Source organism: Anopheles bellator, chromosome 1, assembly GCF_943735745.2.
Source record: "Anopheles bellator chromosome 1, idAnoBellAS_SP24_06.2, whole genome shotgun sequence".
Taxonomy (NCBI): Eukaryota; Metazoa; Arthropoda; class Insecta; order Diptera; family Culicidae; genus Anopheles; species Anopheles bellator.
Window position 1 is genome coordinate 31,821,135 of NC_071285.1, and position 11,082 is coordinate 31,832,216.

Here is an 11,082-nt window from a genome sequence, read left to right on the forward strand (position 1 = left end):
AGTTAAGCAACATTGATAACCGAAGAATGAAATAATGTATTTATAAATATTATTTAAAGTTTCTACTTTGTGTAAAATACTTGTAGGAAATATATTAATTTCACGTCACATCGTTTCGCGTATATTAATATCTAGAAGGTAGTTTGGTGTCAGTAAGAAATATTTATGGCGTACGTATGGTTTTTGTCACAATGTGGAAAACAGTTAATGTATAAAAAAATTGTGTCGTTTATTGAGTAAATGCTCACACAATGAGCGTTTCTAGTTACGTTAGCACGTACATTCGAACGTACATGTGATGAGAAACAACATGCGATCCATTTTGTTTCTTAGTTTCAATACTACATCAATAGTAGAGGTATGTGATGAGCCCTCTCGCGCCCAATAATTTACAATGTAAGACAAATGTGATTTATCGAAGGGTATTGACTTTTACTCTATCATCCAATTTGTGACAAATTATGAGTTATGAATAATAGGCCGAAGAACAATTATGCGTGTTGGGAGAATAAAAGTCGCTAAATCTTGCCATATTGTTTGGCTGCATTTTAATCGAAACCAATATCCAAGTATACTCTCTCTTGGAATCTTGTTGCCTATTTAATTAGATTTTTGCATAAGGAACTATCAATCCTACGGTGTAGAAATATGCTAAGTTTCTCTAAGAACCTTTTGACTTTCGATAATAGTAAGAGCTTTGAATTGAAGCAAGAGCTGATGTTCAAGCAATTCTTGTGATACTATATGACTTCCACTTCTCTATGCTCAGTTGAAATCTAGAGCATGTGGATTAGCCATCTCCTTCCATGGGAAAATATCATTTGTACGATTCGTGGTGGTAGTAGTTGTCGTGGGGGTGCTTGCACGTCGCAAGGCTATGTTACCATAGGCTCGCATAAGTTCTGTAAACAAACAATTAAAGCCATATTATTTGGGAAAAGTTACAAAAACACGGGCCATAGTAGTGGTACAGCAATAAATGATTTTTAAAAGTGTTTTGAGCAGGGCTTTGTAAAAATCGGGCCAAATGAAAATGTTTATCAGCAAACAATGTTTATGCTTGGTGGTTTAGCGGCACGCGCTTCGAGGGCGGGAGAAAATTCAGCATGTACAATTCAAAAAAATATTGAATGAATAACGTAGAAATAAAATTAGTTTTTCTGCGTACGATAGGCAGCTTTTTCTTGTCCACCTTCCCCGGTGTCATTCATCATATCACTGTTTCGTCATGGTTGTGTTGGCGCAAATAATTCTCAGAATTGGGACGATAAAACGATGAATTCTTTGTATCATTAAACCATGTTGCCTTGCAATATTGCATTTTTTGTACATTTCTTTATTCTGTTACATGTTAGATATTTCTAAGGAACATGTAGCATGAAATTGAGAATCCGATCATTTAACTGCTTTTCTAGTTCTCATAAGATTTATAAGATTATACGAATCCGATAATTCAATTGCATTCGTGTTAGTTACTGCCTCTACTCCAATAATTTCAAAAACCAATGTACTCGGATTATTTTGCTTCACTTTACAAATAATGTTGTTTTTTTCACCATGGCTAAAACTAAGCTTTATACAAAATTAAATATGGTTGATTATTTGCACATGTGCAAGATATTTTTAATTTGATTTTACAATTTGTATCACAATCACACAATTATAAACTCTCTTTCAAGAATATTAGAAGCAATCTATCTCAAGAATGTTACAAAACTGAAAACCTTCAACAATTAAACTAAATATTGTGTGAAGTAAAATTCTGCAGTTTTGTCGCTCCCTTACACTGATGCCCGATACATTTGTTTGTAAGCTGACGTTTCAGGACGCATGTTTAGTAAGCACGTATGGTTGGTGTAGAAAATTGTATTCAGTTGAAAATTAATGAAAAACTGGCCACGCAAATACACTTTTTCACCCCAAGGAAGCCAAACACGGTAGCTTCGGTAGCAGCCGACAAATTTATGAAATGTATGGTAAGAGTACTGTTAGTGAATGACGGGCTCACGAGTGTTTTGCTTGGTTCTGTTCCGGAAATTTCGATGTCATGACGGGGCCAGTCACTGAAAAAGCTAATGAAACTTTGTAACTGGTGAAGCAGGTTCAAGAGGTATCTGAGGCATTCAACATCAACCATATGACGGTTTGAAATCCCCCAAAAAGAGCAGTCTTGTGCTCGATTTTCGGTTGCCACATCAATGTAACGAAGTTTGACCGAATCAGTCAAGTTGATGCAATCAGTGAAACGCAACGAAATAGAACCATTTTTGAAGCGAATATGCTAGCTAAGAACAGTGGGAAATGGATTCAATATGAGAAAATTCAACGCAAGTGATCATGGTAATGCCAAGGTAAAGGCGAACCTTCTACAAACGATTTCAAACTGGAACGACTGGATCAACGGCAAATATGGTTATGTTGCGAATTTGGCGGATTGAAAGTGGATGCTGCTATACTCTCGCGAAACGGTGAAGTTGGTGCTGTTCTGTGTGCAGCTCGACCGTTTAGCCAAAGTAATCAACAAGAAGTCAGCAGAATTTGAAAACAGATGAAAAGTTGTATTCCATCATGATAAACCCGTACCAGGCAACTGTGAGATGGCTCGTAATAAACAGCTTGGTTGGGAAGTTTTGTTAGGACTGGACCAAGTTTTGACGCATTCACCTTACCGCCCGCACCTCCCACAGCCTTGTTACTACTAATTACAACTTTGCTGAGTTTTGCAGCGGTAAACTATTCAAGTACTGCAGCGATGGAATTATAAAGCTACCCGTAAAGTAGCAAAAGGTCGTAGGTCATAACGGACAATATTTACTTGAATGAAATAGACTTCCAACACAAATTTGATTGATCGAAAAATCTCCGAACAACCGCAGAGAATTTTATAGAACCCACTACAATGTGTTAATAGTCAATCCGTTTCTGTGTCAACCATGGTTTTATAAAATCCATACAAAAATGAGAGAACACAGTGTCCTAACCACAGATAACATTGAAAGAAAGTAGTACACGATGCTGCATAATACCTGATTGCGTAGCGCAGCCACTTATTGGTTCCTGGTTTACTGTTCTTTGGTGATGACGGCGAAACATTTCTATCACAGCTTTTCTACAAAAACGATAAAAAGAAACCGGTCACTTTGAGCATCGTATGGAAATTTCAAGACAATGCATACCGGAAATTTTGTCCACTAATGCAATATAAGATGAAGTTGATTCCAAAGTTGGTTATAAAAAACAAGTAGCAATAGTATTGCACCAATATCGACAGATATGAATGGCCAGTCTAGAAGGGGAATGTGCGGAGAACATGAATATGAATAATTTTTTACGTCCACTTTAACGGTGCAATGCTTTGCGGTGTAGCCTTTTCCTACTACAATCAGCATACTAAAGTCACCAACCTCGACAAATGCGCGGACACGCATGACGTAGCTCGGCAAGTTGAGACATACGAACACCGAGGACACAATGAGTAACATTTTGGTAACTTTCATTTGAGAGTATAGCATTCGATTCTCTCCTGCATTAGACGAAAATGACAAACGGTGTAAAAAAAGAAATTTTAAAAATTCGGAACATGTTTCATTAAATTAAAAGTAAATGAAAAAAGGCATTATTTACTCATGCTAGACCGCCTCAGTATGTTATTGTTCCCATTTGGGTGCGACGAGAAATACTGGAAGCTAGATTGCCGTCGAATCTCCAAATTAGATGGTTTTCTGCAAAATCGTATGAAATCATTTAACAAAAAGCTTAGCAATAAGACAATTATGAGACTAATAATCGGAACACCTTTACCTTCTAGAAAGTGTCATGTTTCGTCGCAGCCTTGCAAACCTCCATACCGTGAAGCTGGTAACCGAATTCAAGACAACGATTATCGTGAACGGAACTACAAATACTATTACGGTGTCAATATAATTGAAAATCTCCATTTGAGACTGTAAAATATAAACAAAGAGCGTTGGAAAGTGAGAATGCAATTAAACCTAAGATAGCGTCCGTTAAAATTAAGTTTGAAGCAATAAACACCAATCAACTGAACACCGACTGATTTGGTTTTGGCGCTATTTTTGTCTCATACTTTATTTGAAAATTATGTGAAATGGTCGGTATTGGAATGATGGTCAACATGATAATTGGTTGTTAGCAATCTTAGAGCAACGGACTGTGCACCGAACCAGCCTTCCTGGCTAAATTCCTATTGTTAACGAGGTAAACTTATCGTAGATGAAAGAAGAATTTACTATAAGGGCTGTTACACCAGTTAACTTGTAACACTTGTCTGATGTAAGGTGTAGTCATATAAGAACTTAGAAATTAGAACTTTCCAAAGTTGTGTGCGTTCTTTAATGGCAACGAAAACATTCTACAGCTGTGCAAATTCAAGCGGCAAATTAGCATAACAAATGGTACGAGCATGTTTTGGTGTAGAAAACACAAACAACAACAATACTACTGTTATTTTGATCATTTTAGATTTGTATCTTTTGTCGTGCCACCGCCACAAAGCAAACAGTAAGACATTTTTAGAAGCACATAACCATTGCCGTTTTTATATAAAATAGATTCGTTCGATCGCATTTTCATTTAATTTAATTGTTTGATACTTTAATTTTCATACTTTCATAAGGTTATTGCTATCGAATATAATCATGCTCTCAATATTTTATTAATTTATAGCCATGCAACTTTTCCTCTGTAGAAATCATTGTCGAAATGTAAACTTGGTCCATGAGATTGATCTTAGCTTTTATCCTCTTTGTTTGAAACTACACTGATTGTGTGTTAGTAACTGGTACATTCTTGTGTCAGTTATTCGCTGCTCTGGACAAACATGGTATATTTAGCAAGTGTACAAGGAATTGTATGTGTTTTTAGCAATGGTACACTTCTAGAAGGGTGTTTAATTACACAGTAGCTAACAGTTTGAGTCAGTGTTTCATTTGAGTTGGTGAAGTTTAGGTAAATTGATACCGTTGATCGATTCAGCGGTGCAGAATAATTCAACACGGTCGCTATTTTTATTAGCTGGTGTAACGAAACATTGTTGACCGACGGTTAGAAATTTTGATTTGTGAATACAGGTATCCTAATCCTGTTGCACTTATTACAACTGGTTTGAGATAGAGCCTCTCTCCCAAAAACCTCTCCAACCTACCGTGTATTCCTTTCGCATGTCGCATATGGTGTCGTTGTTGCGATCCGAAAACTGTGTACCGGCATAGAAAAAGTATGGTATACTGTGCACGCTTCCGACCATTGTTAGGCAAGCAATAATTGTCTTTGCACGCCTAACGGTGCACCAACTTTGCCTTTTTAGCGGATAGCGTACGACGATAAAACGCTCGAAGGTGAAGGCAACCACGTACCACACGGAAAGGAAGCTGCTAACACCACTCGTGTAAGTGAACAACTGACAGAACGGTTCTCTCGTGTAGATGTGGACTTGGAAGAAGTTCAACCAAGTTACGAATAATCCCACTAGATAACACGTGTCACTGACTCCTAGAGCCGCCAGGTAGTAGGAAGAGGAAAGCTTTTTCAGTTTTGTGCTGAAAAACACAAGTACCGACAGAATGTTTCCGATGCTTCCCACAACCACCAGCAAGGGAGTGTAGTAGAAATTAAGAAAATTCCCCACCAACTCCATAACTGCCTCCGTCTCGGTCAGATTCATGATGATGCTACCGGCGGTCATTGTGTCTCGAGCATCACGTTACCGGTCGTCATGTGAAACGGTGTTGTCCGGAGACAAGGTATTCTAGTCTGCCCACAATTCTTGGTGCACGACACAGCAAAAGTATGAACAACGTTTTCGAAGCAATGCAATCCGCGCCGTTCCATCCGATCATCGAGGAGATAGCAGAAGCTGCGCACGGAAGACTGTCGGCCAGATAGGCCCTTCTTAACGCATTTCGGGAGCGCACTGTCGCTTTTGCTTTCACACTATTGCTACCTCGAACACGACCGACCGTAGTCACATGCTCATTTGAGCCTCTTTCTACTTTGTTTGCTGCCAAATTCGTGGCCAACCGAGCAACAACTGAAGCTTACGGCCCAATCGCTACATGTTAAATGGTCAACGGATTCTCGCTCGTTGGCCTTGGTCATCCTCGTTCGGACAGACGAAACGAACAGTTCCGTACGCAGCGAGGAGATCTCTTTCCTGTGCGCATTGCAATGCGCATTACATGATTGCTATATTTTTTCGACTTTAAGAAGTTCATCCGAATACAGTAGCTCACAATGTGCACATGCGTGACCAATAGAAAAGAGATTCATTTGTGTAAGGTAAGAAGGGTGTGAAACCAATAAAAAATCGGTTCAGTGTTATTTGATTGCTGAAACAAGAAACATTGATGTTTGTCTCACGTTACGCCAATTGGGCGTTACACAGTTTCGATAATATAACTGTTCTTCTGTATAAATGTTAGACTCACCAAAACCGCGATAGATATTTTTTTTATTAGAAAGGTTGAACTAGGATAAAATGACTCAATGCCACGTGTCATAACATATAATTGAAATAGATTTAAATCGAAAAATTTTCATTTCAATCATTTTGATACCTTAGATGAAATAGCTGCAATCCCAATTTGGAATAACTCTGTACTCTTATGTAATCAACCATTTATGTCTAATAAAGATCCAATTTATTGAAAAAAGATGCACAATTACATGCTACACTATGAACTACGAATTGGAGAACTTAAAAATTGTAATTAAATAATAATACAAGATGTCGCCATATCTTTAAAAACAATATGTTTTAATAACATAAATTAAGCCCACTGTGTATTATATTATAATATCTATGTTATTATTCTTATTACAATTTATACTAGTTTTTTATTGTCATTTTTAGTATAATCATATCTGTTAGAACGGATTTTGCGCTCAAATTGATGCACTCACTCACTTCCGTCGCTTTCGTGCAGAGTAGTCCATTTCAATCACCATAAACATTCTGAAATGTCTACCTTATCCTCCTCCAGCAGGTGAATGATTCTAAAATGAAGCTAATTGGAACATATTTCGTTTCCGGTTTCCGTTTCCGAAAGACATTTCTTAACCGTAGTCAAACTTCTTTATGCCGAAGACGATGACTCAAGTTTCAGATTAAACGATATCTTGTTTCAGGTTCATATTACCGGCTGAAACGATTTGCAAATCTAATAAACATGATCCATGACTGAATACGAATGTGTATATGTTGCGGTGGGAAGGATTTGTATGCTTATCGCGCCTTCCTAGTTAAACAATGTACATGCAGGAATTTTCTTTGATTGAAGCCTGGGAAAACTGATTTTATTTTGTATGTTTAAGCAATTAACCTTATGGCATTCTAATAACTTAATTATTCATAGTTTGTTTGTTTGTTTCATAGATTGGAATATGCATATCACTAACATAATTAACACACGAAACACTGAACAAAACAACATATATTAATGAGCATTTACTTCTTCTCTATTTTTTTTATTCATACTGAAACCAATAAAGAACATATTTGAAAAACCCAATAAAATGATAATGTGAAAAAATGTTGTAAATCTGTTTTAAATCGTTATTTGTCGAAACCCCTTCAATGTTTTGAAACATAGATGATGTACATTACTTTTATGACTTATGTCGCATTGGATCGTATTTTGTTTTTAAACCACATCCTTGATAGTAATGCCATTAAGTAGACTTATTGCGATACGGTTGAAAGTAAGTCGTCGAGCATGCGATAAAGTGAAGGTAGAATCAGTAGAGTAAGTTATTGGCATGTTTTACCTACCATTGATAACAACTTTTCATCATAGTCTATTTGCGGATTTTTCAGTGAATAGACTCAGCACCACAACTCTGATATTAAATATTAAATGTAAATATGTATATTTATTTGCGTTAGTAAACATTACAATACTATTCTGTTTTATCTATCATGCTGAAAATGTTGTAGAAAAGGAAAATTTCGGTGGTATTTTGCAACCATGATGATCAGTGTTCATTTGATGAAATTTGTGATTTCATAATCAGTGAGATCTCGCCACGTTGCAGTATCTGAGATAGTCGTGTTTCTTCTCATCTTGGAACCATTGGAGCGCAAGAAAAATTCTAACAAAATTGTAATAGCGAAAATTCATCAAAATATTAACATATATTTACTTTATATAACTGTCTTCATTTACCTGTTACTTGTGTTCCTGAGGTATGTTCTAAATTTATTTGCCTTTGGCTTCGTTTTTGAAACATCCCAAACACTGCTTTTCTGCGATATGAAGAGTAAGTCGTCGATTAAAGTACGTTACCGTTTTATACAACTACACATTTTCAATTATTACAAACGCTTATTACGACTACACAAATTCAGAAAACTTACCGAAAGTTTTGTCCACTTACGCAGTATAATATAAAATTTATTCCGAAGTTTGTCATGAAAAAGAGCTGACAACAGTTTTGTACCAGGTATAGATTCATGTTGGTCTGTTCTGTCTGCAAATATGAAGTACATGAAGAGAACGTCATTGCAATACGTCTAGCAACCTTTTGCAATAGCGTAGTTTAATATAAAGAAAACAGTGAAACCATACTTCTATAATCTCACCTCTAGATAAATTTTCACTCTTATTATGTAACTCGGAAGGTTGAGGCAAACGAATACCGTTGATACGATAAGAAGCATTTTCGTAACTTTAATTTGAGAATTGGCTACTCGACTCCGACCTAGTTTAAGGACAGAAAAGGCTATCATGAACACATTTAAATTTTGTTATTATTGTTGCTGAATTGCTGTTCCAATCCGAGATATTGTCAGGCAAAACCCATCCTTCGGTTGATGTAATGTAATGTAATGCAAACTTAATTCATTTACTACTAGCTAAGTTGAGTGCTAGAATTAGTTATTGGTTGGCTGTACCACGATAGCTTACGATGACATTTAGGATACTTACTGAGAAGCTGAATCTGCTGGACGGCTACGGTACCACTTCCACTGCCAAAGGACTGACTGTTAGACATGTTGACAAGTCTTCGCGAACCACGCACATTCCCGCTATACCTGAAATAGAACGAATATAATGCTAATGAACTGAACTGTGCATAGGCACAATTGATATGGAAATTGGCAGCGTTTAAGTTATCGGTAGCGGATAATGTTGGCTTACGTACCCTCGTGGAATGGTCATCGTTCGTCGTATGCTAGCGAACTTCCATACCGTTAGTGCTGTAAATGTGTTCAGAAGAACAATAATGGTGAGGGGCACTACAAAAACTAGAATGAAATCCAAGACGTTGAAGACTGCGGCTTGGTCCTAAAGGAACGGCGAAGCATTTATCAGAAGGTATTTTTAGAACAAATACAAAGGTAAAAAAACTCTACGATTTTTAATCATTAATTGCGATAATTAAAACTATAATCACTGTACACACAGGCACATGCAGAAGTTCGCCTTGAAACCATTGTACCATGGTTTATTGAAGTGCAGAAAAGTACGGTGGTCGTGCAATGCTTTCTGTAATATTAATGATAATTGCTTGGTATTACGTTTTCCAAGAAATCTAACGCTAAGAAGAATCGAAATATAAACGTAATGGCCATATTTTGTTTCGCATTGCTGTTTATTGCTTTTTACCAATTTTATGATTGCTGATGAATGTAGGCAGTGAGTGCATATGAAATACTGCGAGGGCAAAAAATTATCTTTTATTTTTTGGGCAATCAGAAGACAATCAAGTTGAATTTCTGTAGTTAATTTCAATGGTATTGTTGTGTTACATTTTTTCGCAAACAGAATTTTTGCTACAGTCTTTCTGGAAGGTTCATACAACATTGCTAGGATACAATGTCATAAAATTGTTACGATAATTCCTATTGGCTTCATGTAGTTGTGTACATCAGACAACGCAAGCCGCAAAGTACTTGCCGAAGTAAATCTATCGAAATAATAATTGTTGCTTCACTGTACATACTGGTAGCACTTGTTTAAAATTGAAATTGACACTTACTTTATATTCCAGCACTATGTCACAGATGGTATCATTCATCGAAACCGAGAACTGTGGCGAGGCGAAGAAGAAAATCGGTAAGCTGATAAAAACTCCACCCATTGTCAACGCGACGATGACGATCTTGGCCCGTTTCACTGTACACATCGTTTGTCGCTTGAGTGGGTAAAGTACAGCGATGAAACGTTCTACGGTAAACGCTACCACAAACCACACCGACAGAAAGCAGCACAGTGTGCTTGAGAAGGTAAAGAACCGACAACAGATTTCCTGTATGTAGATTTTGAGATCTACCAAATTCAGCCACGCAACAAACTGGCAAATCAAATAAAACGTATCACTTAGACCTAGGGCTGCGAGATAGTAGGAGGATGATAGCTTTCGTAGTTTCGTCTTGAAAAACACTAAAACGGACAGAATGTTTCCGATGCTGCCGAACAGGACCAGTGCCGGTACATAGTAGAAATTTATCACACTCAACAATTCGGCATAGTAGAAAAACGTTTGCTGATCGAGATCCGTTGCGGATGGGATTGTAGCATCCGGAATGTGGGCGGTGGCGTGTAAGTAAACGGAGGACTCATTGCTTGCGGCAAAACTGGTCACGTTGAGCGTACTTTGCTGTGTACTCGAAGGAAACTGCACATAAGAACTGTAGGAAGTCATCACCATCACGGCGGCCGACGGTTCACTTACGAACAACGCCCTATCCACATCGGGCAAACTTCTGGATCTGTTGAACCGATTCGCAAGTAGCAACATATGCTGACTGGCCTGATCATAACTGTAATCCTCGCCCCGAGGAGCTGTGCTACTTTGCTCACCAACCCTGGACATCTTGGAGCTGAAACACTTTCATGTTACCACTTCTGTGTAAAACCGCAGCCTACTAAACCACTCATCTTCATCAACTACGGAAGTCAAGCACACTCCCAAAATATCAGTTAGTTTAACTCGTTTGTTCCAAACCGTTTAATAACATTTCTTGATCGCAGTTAACAATTCACGAATCTAAGCGAAACACCACTAGTATATTATAACCGCAGATGATTTGATAAACTCCATGATTATATTCCTCTCGTA

At 37.4% G+C, this 11,082-nt stretch overlaps 2 protein-coding genes across 2 annotated transcripts; both read right to left on the reverse strand.

The window, feature by feature from the left end:
• Nucleotides 1-765: 765 nt before the first annotated feature.
• Nucleotides 766-5,683, reverse strand: LOC131215440 (neuropeptides capa receptor-like). The gene is made up of 7 exons (XM_058209829.1): nucleotides 5,165-5,683; nucleotides 3,802-3,944; nucleotides 3,625-3,722; nucleotides 3,405-3,523; nucleotides 3,177-3,286; nucleotides 3,027-3,109; nucleotides 766-902 (listed from the first exon to the last, which is right to left on the reverse strand). The coding sequence occupies exons 1-7, from the start codon at nucleotides 5,681-5,683 to the stop codon at nucleotides 766-768; spliced, it is 1,209 nt and encodes a 402-aa protein (XP_058065812.1).
• A 2,316-nt stretch (nucleotides 5,684-7,999) lies between these two features.
• LOC131215442 (growth hormone secretagogue receptor type 1-like) lies at nucleotides 8,000-10,836 on the reverse strand. The gene is made up of 7 exons (XM_058209830.1): nucleotides 10,000-10,836; nucleotides 9,163-9,305; nucleotides 8,946-9,052; nucleotides 8,600-8,718; nucleotides 8,375-8,487; nucleotides 8,184-8,263; nucleotides 8,000-8,109 (listed from the first exon to the last, which is right to left on the reverse strand). Exons 1-7 carry the CDS (start codon nucleotides 10,834-10,836, stop codon nucleotides 8,000-8,002), a joined length of 1,509 nt encoding a protein of 502 aa, XP_058065813.1.
• Between the last annotated feature and the right edge of the window lie 246 nt (nucleotides 10,837-11,082).